The 19,790-nt window shown below is 35.8% G+C and overlaps 1 protein-coding gene across 8 annotated transcripts in view; it reads left to right on the top strand.

Moving 5' to 3' along the window:
• PIK3CA (phosphatidylinositol-4,5-bisphosphate 3-kinase catalytic subunit alpha) overlaps positions 1 to 19,790 on the top strand; it is a 44,615-nt gene that overhangs the window by 16,457 nt on the left and 8,368 nt on the right. For all 8 annotated transcript variants that reach the window (XR_013957465.1, XM_080624179.1, XM_080624174.1 and 5 more), the window contains 16 exons: positions 646 to 1,059; positions 2,570 to 2,779; positions 3,851 to 4,101; positions 5,724 to 5,969; positions 6,829 to 6,914; positions 8,783 to 8,888; positions 9,980 to 10,132; positions 10,235 to 10,369; positions 14,059 to 14,183; positions 14,569 to 14,650; positions 15,108 to 15,272; positions 15,826 to 15,929; positions 17,107 to 17,278; positions 17,615 to 17,721; positions 18,224 to 18,345; positions 18,839 to 18,917. Coding sequence is in view for 7 of the 8 variants with exons in the window: in XM_080624179.1 (XP_080480305.1) it covers positions 708 to 1,059; positions 2,570 to 2,779; positions 3,851 to 4,101; positions 5,724 to 5,969; positions 6,829 to 6,914; positions 8,783 to 8,888; positions 9,980 to 10,132; positions 10,235 to 10,369; positions 14,059 to 14,183; positions 14,569 to 14,650; positions 15,108 to 15,272; positions 15,826 to 15,929; positions 17,107 to 17,278; positions 17,615 to 17,721; positions 18,224 to 18,345; positions 18,839 to 18,917 (2,495 nt within the window). In the remaining variant the exon portion in view is untranslated. The remainder of the gene's footprint in view (positions 1 to 645; positions 1,060 to 2,569; positions 2,780 to 3,850; positions 4,102 to 5,723; positions 5,970 to 6,828; positions 6,915 to 8,782; positions 8,889 to 9,979; positions 10,133 to 10,234; positions 10,370 to 14,058; positions 14,184 to 14,568; positions 14,651 to 15,107; positions 15,273 to 15,825; positions 15,930 to 17,106; positions 17,279 to 17,614; positions 17,722 to 18,223; positions 18,346 to 18,838; positions 18,918 to 19,790) is intronic.

The raw sequence follows: 19,790 nt of genomic DNA, 5'->3' as shown, positions 1-19,790 counted from the left end.
CTCTGTCCAGATACAATTTTCTTGTACCTGTTCTAGGCTGGCATAAGGGAGCACTGCTAGAAAGTCAGACGTGTTTCACTCATTTCATTTGACTTCATAAAGACATTCATGTGGCTGCCAAAGGGAACTAGAACAGGGAATTGATCCTAAATAAAACAAGTTCAACCAAAAAGCGTTAATGGAGCTCAGTTCTTCTGTCTCATTCATGGAAAAATGGGGTTTTTGCTGGTGTGAGTAGTTTATAGTGATCATTCCAAAATAAAAATATGAAGAATTTGGTTTGAGTTCTGCTTAAAAATTGCTGTAATAATAATGTGAATATTTGACATTTTCATCCTCCATGCTATGTAAGTGTTCTACTCATAAACTTCAGTTAAAAATTTAATCTTCTTTTTTAAGACCATATGAATATTGGCTTTTAATTTTTTTTTTTACAAACTAATGTGATCCTGCTATTAACTCTTTTAGTTGAGTAGATATTTACATCAAATACACATTCCTTAATCAAGTACTCTTCCTTATGAATGTAAAATATAACTATGAATATTCATCTGCAATTATAAGTGGTGTTTGAATAATTTTATCTGAAATGCCTTGTGATGTTAATATTTTAAATTTTAATGTTTAAATATAATTTTTACTTAGGTTTATGCCTATGAATCAGTGCTTGAAAAACTTCCCATACGAAGTTATCTAAAGACCTAAAAATGCCTCCACGACCATCATCTGGTGAACTATGGGGCATCCACTTGATGCCACCGCGGATCCTTGTGGAGTGTCTTCTCCCAAATGGAATGATAGTGACTCTAGAATGCCTCCGTGAGGCCACCTTACTAACTATTAAACATGAACTCTTTAAGGAAGCAAGAAAATACCCTCTCTATCAACTCCTTCAAGATGAATCATCTTATATTTTTGTAAGTGTTACACAAGAAGCAGAAAGAGAAGAATTTTTTGATGAAACACGGAGACTTTGTGACCTGCGACTGTTTCAGCCTTTTCTAAAAGTTATTGAACCAGTAGGTAACAGAGAAGAAAAGATTCTCAATAGAGAAATAGGTGAGACTATCTTTAAACATAGCTAATCTGTTTAACTGGCTTTTCCTCTTCAAAATACAAAATGAAAAGTTGAAATGGGCTGTGTTTGTCACTTGTATCTGTCAGTTTGCATTTTGTAGCTGTCATTTCTTGCATCAGATTTCCAAGGATGCTGATCATAGTAAAGCTGACATTCATAAACTGTGAATTAAACTTATTTTTACTGTTCTGTTTAATTCACATGATGTCATTGCTTTGTATGTGTTTGTAATTGTATCTGGGTTAGGGGACATTTCTTGTTTGTCTCTTAGCAGGATTTTGTATTATTGCAGAGCAAAGCTTGTTTTGTCATTTGGGAAGTACATCTTCAATTTGTTTTGAAGTTTACAGAGTTGTATATTTTGGTTTAACTACAAATCTAAAACTAGATTTGCAGTAGCACATGCGTAATACTGCTCTATCTCGCTTAGGAGATAAAGTTTCAGAAATGAGGTGTTTCTCCCTCCTGCCTTCTAACATGGGGAGGGGAGATAAACAAAAACACCTGAAGCTGGAGGGGCAGAGTGGAGGAAAATTGTAATACTTTCAGTCATCTCTGGAGTAGCTTATGATTTTCCATATCCATTGAGAAAGCAGAGGGAGGCTAGCATGTGTTTGAGCTAGGTTAAGTATGTGAAGTCGGGCAGGACAAACATACCCACACACATTTAGTTGCTAACAGATGTATATGGCAATGGTAGAGACTTGTCAACTGGAAATATTTGTTCTGGGATGCTTTTAATTGTTAAATTATTTAATTGTTATGAATTCATTGTTAGTAAACTACTTCTGTTTTGTAAAGCTTAACCTGTTCAGGACTTAAAGAGAACACCAGTTAGCTAACCATGCAACCAGACAGTTGAAAGTTTCCATTTGAACATTCATGCATAAATAATTATTTATGCAAGTAATCTTATTAAAGTAAATGGAATTACATCTGAGACTGAGGACCTGAGAGAAATGTGCTCCTACTGCATGAATCTGTGCCAAAGAGCTTAAGTTCGGTATCTCTTGGAGTGCTTGTCATATTTTTTAAAACAGAGTAGCTCATTAAAATAAACTGAATAGCTGTCCTTCAGTTGTAAGCAAAGTTGATTATGGTCCTAATAGCTACCAGTAATCCTGCTAGGATTTTAGGAATTAAAACTGGGCCTCTCTTGTCCACTTAAGAAACTTCGTACTGACTTTAGAGGAAATTTATTAGTGATCCTTTTCCTCCAGGAGGAGTGTTAGCTGTGAGAGTGCTGATTTAAGGATCTTCCTTCAGTGAATATACACCTGTTTTCTAACTCTTTGTGACTGCTAAGTGCAGAACCTTTTTTTTTCCTTTAGTGACAGAAAACAATTGTGTATAAAAGTAGAAGCCAGTAGTTAGCACAAATATTTTAGGTTCTGTTTTGCTTAAAGCATGCTTTTTGTGTCAGTGATGGACAGAATCTTTAGCTTTAATTATCAGTTACAGTTATTTCCTCATGCTGCTTCAATGCTGTAGGTTTTGCTATTGGAATGCCTGTCTGTGAATTTGACATGGTTAAGGATCCAGAAGTACAAGACTTCAGAAGGAATATTCTTAACGTTTGTAAAGAAGCAGTGGATCTTCGAGATGCCAATGCACCGCATAGTAGAGCATTATATGTCTGTCCTCCAAATGTAGAGTCTTCACCTGAACTACCCAAACATATATACAATAAACTAGATAAAGGTAAGATAAATATTTACGGTAGAAACAGAATGGGTTATTTTCAGTGACTGAAGTAAGAGTTACAGCTGGTTACCTAGGTAACTTCAGTAAATCACTTTTATGTAGATTTCAGCTATAAGGGTGCTGGGGATGGACTATTCATTAGGGACTGTAGTGACAGGACAAGGGGTAACGGGTTAAAACTTAAACAGGGGAAGTTTAGATTGGATATAAGGAAGAAATTCTTTACTGTTAGGGTGATGAGGCACTGGAATGGGTTGCCCAGGGAGGTTGTGAATGCTCCATTCCTGGCAGTGTTCAAGGCCAGGTTGGACAAAGCCTTGGGTTTAGTGTGAGGTGTCCCAGCCCATGGCAGGGGGGTTGGAACTAGATGATCTTAAGGTCCTTTCCGACCCTAACTATTCTATGATTCTAGGATTCTATATCTTACACCTTAAGTTATTCAGAGTAACTTTCTTGACAGAATATAGTTTCAAAAGGAAGACAACATTTAAAATTACATTTTTGCTATTGTGACAACTAAATCTTCATAGAATCATAGAATAGTTTGATTTGGAAGAGACCTTAAAGATCACCTAGTTCCAGCCCTCATGCCATGGGTAAATAGAGGTGATTTTTTCTTTTTAATGGACAGAAAGAGCTTGTTGGCTTTGCTTGCTTTTTTTTTTTTTCTATGACGTTCAGAAATCTGGAATTAAATTATGCTAAATCACTAAGTTATCTTGCAATCCTCAAATATGAAAGTTACCGCTGTTTTCTTGAAGATTAAATAGTCAAGTGTATTTGGTTAATTGAGGTGTTCTTAACCTCAAGGAGTAAAAGTTTGAATTTACAGTAGGGTCAAAAATAAACTGAGTGTAGTTCCTTGCATATTAGAAACCCTCTGTCAGTTTGAACTGTGAATCTTGTCTACATCTTTCACACTGCAAGCAATTCTCTGTGTTGGGGAGGGTTGAGAGATTGTTTGGTTTGGGGTTTTGAGATTATTTTGTGGGGTTTGGGTTGGTTTTTTGTTTTGTTTGAAACTACACTGAAAATTGTAGGCCTAACATTATTTTACATTTATCCTAGGGCAAATTATAGTGGTGATATGGGTAATAGTCTCACCAAACAATGATAAGCAGAAATACACCTTAAAAATCAATCATGACTGTGTGCCTGAGCAAGTTATTGCTGAAGCAATTAGGAAGAAAACGCGAAGTATGTTGCTGTCATCAGAACAACTGAAACTTTGCGTCTTGGAGTACCAAGGCAAATACATTCTAAAAGTGTGTGGCTGTGACGAATACTTGCTAGAAAAATATCCACTGAGCCAGTATAAGGTGAGTAACATGATGGATTTATTTTGAACTATGCTAACATAATCCAAATTTGTGATGGAGAAAAGTGATCAATTTTATGACTGGCTTTCATTAAATTAATACAAAACATAGTAAGTGAAAGTGTACGTTCCTGTAACTGGCTAATGCATGTGAGTAGTGTGCACGTTTGTTGCTGTATGTGCTTTGAAAGAACCCGGGGGGAGAAAAGGTAATTTAAACTAGAATTTTTATCACTAGTGTTTTGTCCTTGAATGAAGTAGTTTACTGCTAACATTAGTGATAAAACAGTGGTAGGTAGTCTCAGAAATATCCTAGGTTTCTGGTAGTAAGAGATGACTTATGCTTGAATGGGCTGATACACTGCAAAAGGAAATTCAGTCAGGTGTTAAATTGAGACAACCATTGCTACTATGAATCTTCTCTCTTCCTGCTTTAGGGGTGGAAAAAACCTAAACTAGTTGTTTGCCTGTTACTTGTAATTTTTTTCCCTTTTCTTTTAAATCTTATTAGAGGAGTGATAAATTTCCAGCACTGTGCGAACTATTCTTAAGTCTTCCTTGTGGCTGGCTGTCCTTCATTTTCTGGGTTTTGTTAGTGCTATGAGTGTGAGGCAGAACTGCTGACAGAAGAGCATCTGAGCAGCCCCCTCTTTGAAGCAGACAACAGTGTTACCCTGTAGATTTCCTGACAGACTGCTGCTGCTTCCTCTTTCAGGAATGTATTGTTGTAATAAACAGCTTCCATTCCTTCATCTAAAATGGTTGACAGTCTGCTTTCCAGAGCAGTGGGGGAGAGAAGGGGAATAGGGAATTCTGATTAATGGGAAAAGCAGCTCTGTTCTATGGGAGCTGGGGAACAAGTGCAGGCATACATGAAAAATGTTGCACAGTCATCTAAAGATCAAACACCAGACCTATTTGATCTAGCATGATTTCTTCAGATGTATCTGGTATGTCTTTACTGTGCTGCAAAAGAGCTTGCTAATTATGCTCCAGGGCTGGGCCTGTCCGAGTGCATTGTATTTTATGGTACTGTTGCTAGACTAAATGCTCTCAGCACTCAATCCTGAATGGCATCATACAGCTTTACAGCTGGAGTCTGTCAGCATCAGTGCTGAGCGTAAGGTAATAAGCACAACTGAACCAAAAATGACTGTCTGCCATTTGCCTTGTGCTTTCTGCCTGTGACTAGGAGTATCAAGTCATCTGTGCTAGCTCTGCACACCAGGTAAGTACAGCACCTTGGTATTGAAAAACAGCTCAAGCTCTAATCTGGAAGCAGTCTGATTTGTGCTACACTGTGCCGGAGCTAAGGAGCTCTACAAGAAACCTCTCGTCATGTTGTTGGCTCTGTTCTCTAGCTCCTCCAATTACAACCTTCCACTGTGTAGATGCTTTTCATATCTCAAAATCTGTATGTAGTGCTGCTGTGCAATCCTACCCAATGTATTTAAGCTGTTGGATGTTATAACTGTAAACACAGTAAAGGTTGTACATACAGGGACAATGATAAGCTCTTTAAATATGCTTTTACTTTTATATTTTCCTGAATATTTTTAGGTATAGATGATCAAGAGTATGAACTTTGAAAACATAATGAATTTTGGTTTGGTTTTCTTGCAGTATATAAGAAGCTGTATAATGCTTGGTCGCATGCCGAATCTGATGCTGATGGCTAAGGAAAGCTTATATACCCAGCTGCCACTGGACACCTTTACAATGCCATCTTATTCCAGGCGTATCTCTACAGCTACACCCTACATGAATGGAGAAGCTACAGCCAAATCCCTCTGGACTATAAACAGTGCTCTCAGAATAAGAATCCTGTGTGCAACCTATGTAAATGTGAACATTAGAGACATAGACAAGGTAAGGCAAATGCTGTGCAGGTTTTCAGCAACTCACGGTTTCTTTCCTGAGTTTTCTATTATCTGTTTACATTGGAAAAGTAGTGTTATTTAACATGTTAGAAAATTAGACCACTCTGTTATGTAAGTACTCAATTTCATTTAAGAAAAAAAAAAATACAGCCATATTTTAGCATCTGAAACCTTTCGTATACTACTTCAAAAGTGAGTTGTAGTACTTAGATAAATATCCTGCCTGATAGGAGCAGGATAGTTCACTTCAGCTACATATGTAATAGAAAAACAAAACCTATGTTATCTCTATTCTAAATAATAATTATATTATGTTTAAGAATGTATTGCGGTAGTTAACAATACTTTTGATGAGAGGATGCTGGATACTGTGCTGCCATCTTTGTTTCTGAAAAGGGAGGTATGGAGAGATCAAGAAGACAAGGCAGGTAGGGTTCAATCCTATTGAACTACCAGCCTGGCATGCTCTCTCATAATTTGTTCAGTTTTTAACTATACCTTGACACAGGAAGAACTGAGAATGATTTCAAGGGGTTTTTTTAGCGTTCATTTCAAGGTTATTACTGCACTTTTAAAGAACTAGTTTTGCAATTGAAAAGGGAAAAGACCAAAGCATTTTTTTATAGAAGGGTATGTTTATATACCGTGCTTCCCACCTTACAGAGCATGAAAGAATTGGGGTTGGGGAGTGATGGAGCTGTTAGGTTCTCAGATTTCTTTTTTTGTTTCTTTTTAGGTGATGAAAATGAAAGGATAATATGTTATAATTGTAGTTATGTTGATAGGATTGAAAAAAAAATACAGTAAAATTTCAAAGGCAGTACTAATATCAACATTTGTTTTTTCAGATCTATGTAAGAACAGGTATCTACCATGGAGGGGAACCTCTGTGTGACAATGTGAATACGCAAAGGGTACCTTGTTCTAATCCCAGGTAAGCTAAATAATTGAGTGACTGCTGAAAACCTGACTTCCAGGGCATCATAACTGAAGGAGTAAAGGCTTGCCTTAGCCATTATTTAAGTAGTGCTCCTTGCTGGGAATTCCTTACCTTCAGCTTTATAAAAATACTTTTACATATCCCTATATTTACACATAGAAGTAATTTAATTAAAACACAAGTATTTTGTCTCACATCTGTTCGGTAAAGAAACTGTTCTATCTGTTTTACATGTGCATTTACAGTTGCCACTGAAACTCCAATAAAATTACTTATTAACACTGTGAAATCAGCATAGCTCTGGGCAACTGAGCTCTCTTTTTCACTGTGGATCAACAGCAGGTGTTCCAGTTGCAGGTTCAGATTTTACTTTGAGCATGAGGCAATGTGATGTCATGTAACCTGCAAATCTGTTTCAGTGAGGTTTCATGATGTGTTCTAAAGCAGAACCACTGAGTGTGGAGAGGTGGGTATCATTTGTTAACATGGAAGTGGCTTCCAGATCTGGGCTGACTATTTTCAGGATATTTGACCTACCATCAATATTATCTGGAAAAATAACACACATGAACTTAAAAGTGCATGTGAACTGAAGAAGTTTATATGCACTTTTAGAATATATTCAGAACAAGTATCTAAAAGATGTTCCTGTAACTTTGAGTGAGAGGTGTGAAATTTCAGCATCTGCTAGGATGAGATGCAAAGTATGTGTTCAGAAGTAATTATTGATTTGCATTTTCTTTCTGAATTCTTGTCTTTATGAATACATTTTGAAATTCTTATTTTTGTCTGTTTTCTATAAATATGATTAGGCTATATAGAGGGCTTACTAATATGTATAGTTGTTGGAAAATAGCTCTCCTTCTGAGTTGACCCAAATATAGCTATACTTGAAATGATATTTTAACTGGTCTATACACAAAATCTTCTTGGAAAGGTGATGATGGGTATGGCTTGAAAACATGGGTTTAATCACAAAAATCTGTATTATGAAATGAACACATAAGAAAAGTGAATTAAAATTTAGCTGCTAATTTCTTAATTCTTAGAGCAGGGTTTGGACAGTTATTTCTTTATAAAAACTCTGCTTTTAGTAGCTACGGACACGTTGAAAAATTAATGCTGTCCTTGGAATCTGCTGCCTTTTCCAGCTGAGGAAATTCACCGTGGCAATTGGCTTAGGAAAAGAAACTACTCAGAAGTTCCTCTTCAAAAGCACAGTTCCACCAACTGAGAAATCTACTTAGAGAAGTTAACAAAAGCAAAATACATATTCCTGTAGAACCAATCTGTGCTCTTATTACTATGATAAATAGAATAATATTTGTATTAGGAATACTGGTTTGGATTTGTGTCATATTTCTGTTATATTCCCATCTTGCAGTTATCTTTTTATTTTCCAGTAGTTCAGATTCAGTTGTGTTCTGAAAGCTATGCCACATTTTTTCCCACTTGCTTTTTTCCTGAAGTGAAAAATATTTTGCAAACTAAAACTTATATTAGTGTAGCACATATGCAAATCCATTACTTCAGGTTATGCCTATGCTGACAGTTGCAGTCAGTAGGTTTGCAAGAGTGAAAATTAATGAACCTATTACTAAGTTTGCAGAAATTGAACCTTTCATGACTTTTTAAACAGTGTTGGTGCTAGGAGGCTATTTGGGAAAGTTTCCATTCCCAAAAGGAATGTGGGCAAATGCAAGTGTAGGAGTACCCTTTTCCAGTGCGAAAGTGTACTTTTTATACATTTATATAGTTTATGTAGGAATATAACAAATACCTTTTTAGTATAACTTTGATTGAACATAGTTGTCTCCACACTGTCTTTAACCTGGTTTTATTTTGCTTTTTAAATCTTATAGATGGAACGAATGGCTATTGTATGACATGTACATTCTTGATCTCCCACGTGCTGCTCGTCTGTGCCTTTCTATCTGTTCTGTTAAAGGACGGAAGGGTGCAAAAGAGGTAAAATACTTCATGTCTTTAATACAGTAATGAACAAAAGCAACTGAAGTCAAGTTTGGGAAGATACTTGATAAATGCTGTACTGGCAATGAGTATTAGTACAATATTTTATTTTAATCTGATCTTAAAAAAGGAATTTTCTTTTCTTGTACCTTACTCAGACTACCACTGATTTTGTAGTCAGAAGTTAACATGGAAAAAAGCTTACCTGTTCAACAGTGTAAGTAGCGTCTATACTGTATTGCCAGGCTCAAAGATCAGTTGTTAGCGTTTTGAGGTGCAAGTGCCTTTAAACTCAAGTTTCTAAACCCATATATTACTTGCCTGTTAACTAAAAATGGTGATATTTATACTTGTATTTAGAGTTGATCTTTAAAGAAAACTTGTATTGCTTTAGCATTTGATGCAAGATCTCAAATAGTAATTTTTAAGAGTGGCATCTGATCTAGCCACAGCATCGTTGCATTCTGCATTTGACTGTCACAGGTACTATACAGTTATTTTTGTCTACAATCAGGTTTACAAATCTTACAGAATTGTAGGATGTTTGGGTTGGAAGGGGCCTTTAAAGATCTCTGCCCATGGCAGAGATATCTTTCACTAGACCAGGTTGCTGAAAAGCTTAACCCATCCTGACCTTCAGTGTTCCCAGTGATGGGGAATCCACAGCTTCTCTGGGCAATCTGTTCCCACTTTTTATAATAAGTGTCTGACCACCCGTATCATTAAAAAAACAAAAACTTGTCCAATCTAAACCTATTGTATGAGAGTTTAAAACTGTTTCTCCTTATTACATTACTATAGACCTTGGTAAAAATTCTCTCTTTGTCAAAAAAACTTTGCATCATCTTGAGTTACTTTTGATGTGGGAAGATATTAGTTAGCATGTGTTTGAAAGTGTTTTGTTATCATTTTGCAAAATGACTGCCATGACAGTCATTCATAGAAAAATATGGTGCAGCTTCCACAACCTGCTTTTCTGCTAATCTGGGAGTGTAACAACTTGCTTTGGGGTGGAAATGTTATTTCTCCTGACTCACTCTGCAGTAATTAATAGATGACACTAAAAAAAGTCTTTTAATCTCTTTAAGGAGCACTGTCCATTGGCTTGGGGAAATATAAACATGTTTGATTACACAGACACTCTTGTATCTGGGAAAATGGCTTTGAATCTTTGGGCAGTACCTCATGGCCTGGAGGATTTGTTAAATCCTATTGGTGTTACTGGATCAAATCCAAATAAGGTAAATATTTGCATGCCAGCTTCCTCCTTAGTACTTCAAAATATGTCATATTATAATTAGCATCATTCAACAGAAAAAGTAATTTCAATTCCCTTTACATAGGAAACTCCATGTCTAGAGCTGGAATTTGATTGGTTTAGCAATCCTGTGAAGTTTCCAGATATGACAGTGATTGAAGAGCATGCCAATTGGACTATATCACGTGAACTGGGGTTTAACTACAGCTATGCGGGGCTGGTAAGGCAAACTCCCCTTCTGAGATTAGCTACTAAAATATGAAAGTAGTATTTACTACTTTGTTTATTTTACTCAGTATATTAGCAATAAAGAGGTTTTTTTCTTATATCCTGACTTACTGTAAAATCAATAAATGAATTTTTGTTTTGTTTAGCAAAGTGAGTAATACATTCTCCTTTAAACTGACCTAATGTTTCAATGACCAACCAAAACACTTGAAAAGAGTAACTATTTTACTGTGCAAACTGTTAAGGCATTTTTAATATTTTTATATTACCAATGCAGATGTCTAAACTACCTGAACTTTTTCAAAAGTTGCAGTTCTCCTTCAATGATGCTGTTTTAATTTGTTGCTGTTTTAATTTGCTGCAGTTCTATGTTTATAGGTAGACATTCTTGTGTATCCCAAAGGTGCTTATAAGTCTTCACTGGCTGTTTGATGGGTTAGTTATGACCAGAAGTACAGGGAATTTTGAGGGAATTGACTGGCATACATGAGTGTAGCCCTTAATCTCCCCTCTTCCATTAACAGAACCTGCACATTGATAGTTGGCTTTTTGGTGAGGTTTGGCACTTTCTTAGGAGCACTTGTTGGATGATTAGAAGGAGAAAGAAGAAAATTAGTAAAGCTAAAAATACTATGTATTCGAAGACAAGGCTGTGAAATTACTTGGTATGTTTTACATTTTATTTTGGAGGCTGGTTCAAAGACTTGAGAGTTTCCCCAAGAAAGCTTTGTGGTCTGAGTGAAGAAGAGTCTCAGGGTGGAAAGTATTGCTGTGCCAAAAAGTGTGTAGGTGTAAGTTTCCACTTTGGGCATTCTGGTGATATTTATAACAGTCTCAACATATCTTGAACAAAGAGCTGTAGGCATTTATTTCTCTTGAGACACCACAGGAAGTCCATCATAGAGTGGTATATCTGCTTATGGTATATATTGTAACTGAGCAGTGCTGAGGGGCTCTTAATAAATGTTTAAGAACAGCTAGCTCCTTCATAAATAACATTCCTTAGCTATAACACAGCCTATTACCTGCCCTTATATATGCTCAACTCGTTGTTTTCTATGATAATATGATCTGTATGCAAAACCAGAAAATGGTAAGGAGAAAAGCTCTCACTTCAGTGACAAAGTAATGAAGTAATGATCATCTTAAAATACAAGGTCAAATAAAGTCTCAAATTATTGTCTTTTTTGTGATAAACCTGACAATATTGTAGAAGGTGGTCACAGTGGTTAAATATGGAGAAAGCCTATTTACATCAGTGAGTAAGTTGACAGGGAAACAATATGTATATCACTGCTTCGGTCTCACTTTCTCATTCACACTGCTTTTCTTTCAACTCTTCTTGTGGTCTGCCAAAATCTTCTTATGTACTGTGCATATTTATAGCTGTTTGTAATATTAACTATATTTAGGGATTTAAAATGAAGCATGTTGTTACTCATTTGAAAATTGGATACTTGATTACTGTGTAGCATTGTCCATATCTGAAGGAGGTAAAAAATGCTTGTCTGAAATGATCAAAATCAGCAAAGCAGTCACTGAGGTATGATTTCTAGCTAAATGTTTTTGTTATGATACAAAGAGCATAACTTTCTTGTGTAAGCTTGAAATGCATTACACTGCATTTACAATCAATTAATACTTATTGATAAGAGATCATTTATAGGTCCATTAATATCTCAAATATGAAAGAATTTTCAAATATGAAATCTAATTTACTGTCCCACAATTCATAGAATTTCAAGTTTTTGGTGTTGACCGCAACAGGATAAATGCATTTTCCTTCTGGGCTTGACCTAAACTATGATCTTTCTGACCCACTATGCAGGTACATTTTATACTTTTTTGACTTTCACTTACTATTTAGGATGACTCTTTCAGAATAAAGATGAATATGTGCAATTACTTGTTCTATTGAACAGTATGAACTATTTGATCTTATGTCAGGAATAGAGTGATTAAGTCACTTATCCAATAACTTCCTTGCAGAATGACTCTCTTAACTACTTTCACTGTATCCAATACCATAATATTTTAAAATGTGTTATAAAAATTTTCCCATACCACATTGAGAGTAGTCCTGAATAATTTCTCCCCACTTTTAAGTCCAATCCATGTGCTTCAGAATGATAATTAAAAAAAAACCATGTTGGTGCATGTTCCTGCACTAGATCACACTACTAGTGCAAGATCTTGCACTATCACACTACTAACAGGGCAAGACGCTAAAAATCCTGCGAGACCTTAATATTGGTGGATGTAAGGTTGAAGGCCAGGATATTCCCACATAGTAGTAGTGAACCCATCATGCGAACGCATACTTTATGTAATTAAAGATAAATATAAAATAAAGAACTTTCAGTCTGAAATAGGTATTATAGCATGTGGTATAACCTGACAACTGTGTCTGTATTTGTGCATATTCTTAGAAAACACCACTTCACCTTTTAAAGGATGCCTTGATCTCCTACCTGGAAATTTCAGATTGTTCTTTTCTTCATGTTTTTTAAAGCTAGATGCATTGTAAAGACCTTCTGTAAAAGCCATGTGGGTATTTGTGTTTCAAAGTACTAGTTCAGCCAGTTGAAAACTTCATTATCACAACTGGAAGACAAAGCTCTCTTCATTCTTGTTTATTATCTTGTTTAATGTGCTAAGTAGAAATTGCCTAGGGAAAAAGCAGAATAAGAGGCCGAATACTGTGATTCTACAGTTTAAACATTTTGAATTTGGAAGAGTGATCTTATTCTTTTGTAGTGGTAGGTATCATGCAGATGTGAAAACATAAGTTCACTATGAAAAACTTCAATTCTTGTGGAATTGTTGGGATAGCTTTATCTTAAGTTTCAATCTTGTTTATTACACCTGTATTTTATACTGAACACAGTAATATAAGTTTCTTAAGATTTTTTGGTTTTTGCAGTGCAATTGATTGTGTAGCTGAAACCTCAAACTGCATCACTTCGTATGTTGCTTTGTAAAAAAAAAAAAAAAAAATCCACGTTAAATGAACTGAGAAATGGAAAGTATAGGAGAAAAAAATTGAACTTGCCATATGAGTTGTGAAATATCTCGTAGCAGTAGTTTCAATACCTCTTCCATTGGTCTAAGCTGGTTCTAATGAATGAAGTCTTACATAAAATTAATTTCAACATATACCAGTTCTGTTTTCTATACTCTTTTGGAAATGTATTATGCTAATTCTGGTTAATGTTTTCCAGTCCTCCTGTTACTCTGGCTTTCCTACAGCGTTCTGACTTTTATTTACCTAGCTTCACACCCCATATTCTGTTTTTCAAGTTCTGTTTCTTTTTCATCCCTTTCAGCAGCTTCTAGCTAATCTCAAAAATGGAGATAGAAATGACCAGATTCATTTCATGCTGCATTATGTTGTTCATCAGATGCAACTGCTGCTATTTCTCCACACAGCTGACTTAGTTGGAATGTCACTCTTCTTGTCCCAGTAGTGGCTAGAAGTAGTTGTAGAAATCAAAGGCCTAGTCTTTCATCTCTCTGTTTTTAAATTTTAAGTCCTCAGTTACAGCAAAGGAAACAAGATAGTATTGCATGACATAGGCTGTAAGTGTTGTGTTAAGTACTCTTAAAGTACTTCACGTATGTAGTATGACAACAGAAGGAAATTTGTTAATGGAGGGTTAATGGACTGCTTTCTCTCTACAGAGTAACAGAATAGCTAGAGATAATGAATTAAGAGAAAGTGACAAGGAGCAACTTCGAGCTATATGTACACGAGATCCTTTGTCTGAAATCACTGAGCAAGAGAAGGACTTCCTCTGGAGCCACAGGTATTTAAAACCAAAAACTTAACTAAAGAAAAGCCCTTGTTGGCACAATCAACTTTACCCTAATCACTCTCGAATTTGTCATGACTGTCTTGGATTTTGCTCCCTTTTCTATGCTCTGTATTGGTTGGGTTAGTGTTTTAGAAAAGGCTTTTAAAGCGTTCTGAACCGTATGTCTTAATTCATAAGCCATGGGGAAAAATAAGTTGTTGAATTAGTTTACATTTTCCCCATTACTGCAGTCTTACTTTCACACATGAATCCTAACACCACCATATGGTATTGATTGTTTTCTGCTGACAACGGAAGAAAAATGTGCAAGACTGAGGGGAACATAGTAGATGGTTATCAAAGCAATTTGTACATACACCTTTTTTCTCTTTCCCAGACACTATTGCGTGAATACTCCAGAAATTCTACCCAAATTACTTCTGTCTGTTAAATGGAATTCTAGAGATGAAGTGGCCCAGGTAACATATAGTGCTGAAGAAATTTTAAGTTTTGAAGAAGCTTAAAAATATGGTATTAGAGAAACTTCTGGAAGTTTAAAACATGTTACATGTGCATGATACATTGAATGAAAACCTGTCCAAGTTGCCACTATAATTGATGGATCAGTCTGGTCCGTAGTTTTTGTTCTTTAGCTCAGTGTAAGTCTTAAAATTTCCTTTTGTGGCATTACTTGAATCCCTGTTATGTTGCTGATTTGTCAATTAGTTATATGTGAGGTTTTGTTTTCATTGTGTTTATAGTGGATAAAATATCAGCTGGCAACTAATACCAAATTGTTTATTGAGAGAGGGCTGACAAGTAAATAGCTTCTACTCGGATGCAGTTCGTGTCTGACAATACCTTCTAATAGCTGTGTATTACAGCTTCTTTGTAATCAATGCAAATGTGTAACATGCTTGGACTTCTTGTCCACAGATGTACTGTTTGGTAAAAGATTGGCCTCCAATCAAGCCAGAGCAAGCAATGGAGCTTTTGGACTGTAATTATCCAGATCCAATGGTGCGAGCTTTTGCAGTTCGGTGTCTAGAGAAGTACTTGACAGATGACAAACTGTCTCAGTACTTAATCCAGCTAGTACAGGTATATAACATATTTTGGTATACTTGATGTCTTGTGTATATCCAATAATCACAGAGGCTTAAAATACAACAAAAGGTGGTGTGAAAAACAGGTAATCAATAGTATGTTTCTCTTGCGGATTATTTAGGAGGAGGAGATGAAATGTAGTTAATTTTCTGTAGTGCTGGGCTTTTGCATGTTGATACTGAATGCCAGGATTTTACAGAGATGCAGAACTGTTCTACCAACTGGAACAGGCAGCTCTTTCAGCTTTTCTGACATATGGGAAAGTATGAGCCAGAAGCATCTTCTCAAAATTTCAAGCTAGTTGAGGCCAAAATATTTTGTAATAGTGAAGGGAGCATCAGATGGTAAGTTTCTGAAACAGGCAGCCAATGCACTGTTAGTAGATATTGTTCAAATTCAAACACATGCAAGTATTAATACCAGATCAGTCATTCTACAGAAATTCATGTAAAACATAGATTTCTTTTTATTTAACTTCCTTTAATCTGTATTTTATTCATAGAAGTAACTGCAGCAGATTATTTTTATTCTCTTTATCCTTAACTAGGTTCTGAAATATGAACAGTACTTGGATAATCAGCTTGTGAGATTTTTACTCAAGAAGGCACTGACCAATCAAAGGATAGGACACTTCTTCTTCTGGCATTTAAAGTAAGCTTAATATGTTAAGGGGTAGTGGGATTCCTATTAGCTGTAAACAATTTATTGTTCTAAAGGCTTGGCATACTAAAATGTCTTCTTTTTTTTTTAAGGAAAGTATTACCGCTTAGTTTGTTTCATATTGGTTGAAAGTTTGAGTGTAGAGTTTGGTAATAGAAGTCATCCTTTGCAGTTTCAAAAGCTAGTTAATGATAGATACTTAGTCTTCTACTTCTTTTTACATAATGATAATTATGTTGAAAGCAGGGTAGTCTGTCTGCTGGAGGCGTCCCATCCTGTCAACTGTTTACAACTTTGACAGATTACTGCTGTTTGAACTTTATATTTTTTATCACTCACCAGTCTTCCAGCAAATTTTACAAATAGTTGAGGTCTAAAGAGAGCCACTCAATTTGACCAGATAAGGCTTTGAAAAAATAACTCTTTGTACATGCTTATTAATATGCAGCTTGATAGCTTAAATATCTATGTTTTTCCTTACTAAGTGTAACAATGGTTTTTGTAATTCCTGGTGTTCAGAAGGCTGAGCATAGATCAGCCTACAGTATAATGGATTGTAGCTAGGTCTCACCTGAAAATGCTGTTCTAAGACAGTGTGATCAGGCACAGAAGAAGCAAGAAATCTTTGTTATGCTTTGTTTTCTATTTCCCTTGGTAATCATCAGAGGTAATGGAATAAATTGTCTGATTAATTTGAGGGATGTATTTAAGAGCTGCAAAGAATAAGAGGAGGTAAGAACAAGGAAACTTGAAGGGCCACAGCCTGGGATTGTTTCATTTTCTCCTTGTCTTATTTAACCAGGTTAGCTTTGCTCTTGGCAAAGAAACCTGGAATTTGAATTGAAAGCTTGAGTTTCTGGGAAGCACGGGTTTTGAATAAAGGCAAGGAATACTGGTAGAGAGGGCAGAATAAATCAAGAAGCAATTGGGGGAAAAGCCTATGAACTCTGTGCCAAATTAGTTGTAAAAGGTACTGAAGTTCGATCAGTCTAGTCAAAATGAGATGAGCTGTGGGAGATTAATAAAAGTTATTTACCTGAAAAGGATGGGTCTATAAGCAGCTCTCGGGAAGATGTGTCAGTGGGATGATGTTACAGCTATTGCTTCATTTTTGGCACCTCTATGTCATCTTGTCTTAAAGCTATAACTGTTCTTCCTCTCTGTGTAGGTCTGAAATGCACAATAAAACTGTAAGTCAGAGGTTTGGTTTACTTCTGGAGTCCTATTGTCGAGCGTGTGGAATGTACCTAAAACATCTGAGCAGGCAGGTGGAGGCTATGGAGAAGTTGATTAACCTCACTGATATTCTCAAGCAGGAAAAAAAAGATGAGACCCAGAAGGTATTATAAGATGTCTGCATCCCCAGACTATTGCTGTTGAGTCACAGGAATTACTCTGAACTGTGTATCAATTGATTAACTAGAAGAGTATTAATGATAACTTGAGTATATAATATGTTATTCTAGAAGCTGCTATATTTTCTATGTGCATTGCCATTGTCTACCTCTTAAGGCAATAGATTTAAGGGTTTCAATTTGTATAGTGTGTGGCTAAGTAGAGTTGCTTACACTGGAAATGTGCAAAACTATGCTTCAAAAACAAAGCTAAAAATCTGAAACTTACTTTCACTTACATATAATTAGTGTTATCAAAACCTGAATGTGGTTATTTATCAGGTACAGATGAAGTTTCTTGTTGAACAAATGAGGCGGCCAGATTTTATGGATGCTTTACAGGGTTTTATCTCTCCTCTTAATCCTGCGCATCAACTGGGAAATCTTCGGTATTGTATTAATTTTTTAAATTTATCTAGATATTTAAGTAAATGCTTAGTAATGTTAACATTAACAATGTTAAGGTTAAATGTTAACATACTGAAAAATGTTAGTATCTTCAAAGTTCACAGAAAAAAATTTGTAGCACAATAACTCATGAAAAGTGAAGTAGTTTCAGTCTAATGGTTTAACAATTTAGGGAAAAACATGAGAGCTGTTCCTTTAAGGTGACAGGAAGTGCAGGCCTTTTTCCATTTGTAAGGAACACACACTGCCAAAGGGAAATTACAATATAGCTGGCTCTTCTGTTGGGCTTAGCGAATGGGTAACTTTGCACTTATTAATTTAAGTTTGAAGCTGAAAGTAAAAGTGGTTGATTGTCAGTTACCCATACATCTTTGATACTATTTCAAAGAGTTTGATGAAGACAGGGAGAACTTAATGTCATGGAAATATTAAATGAAAATCTGTTATGTGCCTGTTTCATAGAAATCTTACATCTTTTTTTAGGCTTGAGGAGTGCAGGATAATGTCATCTGCAAAAAGGCCACTGTGGTTGAACTGGGAAAACCCAGATATTATGTCTGAATTGTTATTTCAGAACAATGAGATAATCTTTAAAAATGGAGACGGTAAGGAAAAGCAAGTGTAATCCAAAAGCTACACATCTGTTTATTTTCCTAACCTACTATTCAGTATTTTTTTCTAAGTATATAAAATGCATGTGGGGGGGAGGAGAAGGAGGAAAGCAGTTTTCCAGAAAAATTAAGCATGTACAAGTAAGAGTTGTGCAAATGGTACTATTTCAATACTTTCTTCTTTTTACTTGAAAATGTCTTCCAAGATATTACAGAAGTATAATCTGTAGTTCCATTGTCATGATTTTAGTGTATATTTTTTAAACAGCTTTGAAATCACCACCACAAATTTATATTCACTGTCAACTACTTAACACGTTTCTCTCTGTTGAGAGAACAAAACCTATGCTGAACTCTGCAAGCCTCATTTCTCATTTACTTTAGGCATACTTTTGGGGGGAAAAGTAAGATGTAACAAAGTGTTCTGGTGTTACAAAATTTGCAGTCTCTACATATTTGCAAATCTGTCTGTATTTGACTATTCCAGACTTGCGTCAGGACATGCTGACACTTCAGATAATTAGAATTATGGAAAACATCTGGCAAAATCAGGGTCTGGATCTTCGGTAAGCGTTAGAGGTCTTTCTCAAGCAATATTTTTCTTAATGGTTTTTGCATTAGTTTGTTACCAGAGATTGCTTCTGTTTTCCCAAGGGTAATAAATGCTATAAATAGGCATGTAAGAGCAGTTTTCAATTTTTTTAATGACCTTCAGTTAACTAAACTACTGAATTCTGTAGAGATAAAATTGTATTTGAAAAATACTTAAGTCTCATTCAAGTGGGTGTGAGGGGTATACATACAGGAATGGATACAAGAGCTAAAACACACAGTAGCCAGGCTATGGTGTGCTAATTTGTATCTGTAGGATTTGCTTTGAACAAGTTGCCGAACTTGCAGCCCAGTTGAGTGATGACTCTTTGTAGTGGGTACCTTCATTTCAGTACACAAAGTAGGTATTGCCCAGTTCTGATACATGTGCAGCTTCTCCACCTTTAAATAGTCTATGAGTACAGTAACTTCTGCAGAATGACATTCAGTATAAACTATTCTGCTTCTAGAAAACTGATACTAGACAGGTTATGCTTCCAATTTCACATTTGCTGTTTGGTAGATTTTTTTTTTTTAGGTGGTGGCATAATAGAGCTGCCTCTGCGCTGTCAAGCGAAGTATGTTCTTTGCACCCCCAGTTCTCATTTTCTCATTACCTAGATAAAAGAACCCACTGGTCTACATCATCTCTAATGTATCTGGCAAACTATTGTGCTCTAGTACTGTAATGAGGAACAGAATTACGGCTTTGTCTAAGAATGGTTTGCAGAGTTACAGTTCACAGTCCCCACATCTTGAAGAGTGCCAGGTGTAGAAACCTGCATGAATACATCTCTCGCACCTCTTGCCACCATTATTCTTTAAAGAGGTGGCATAAAGCTTTAGAA

Source organism: Psittacula echo (genome assembly GCF_963264785.1).
Source record: "Psittacula echo genome assembly, chromosome: 7".
In the NCBI taxonomy this organism is placed as follows: Eukaryota; Metazoa; Chordata; class Aves; order Psittaciformes; family Psittacidae; genus Psittacula; species Psittacula echo.
This window is presented reverse-complemented; position numbering and strand designations above follow the sequence as displayed.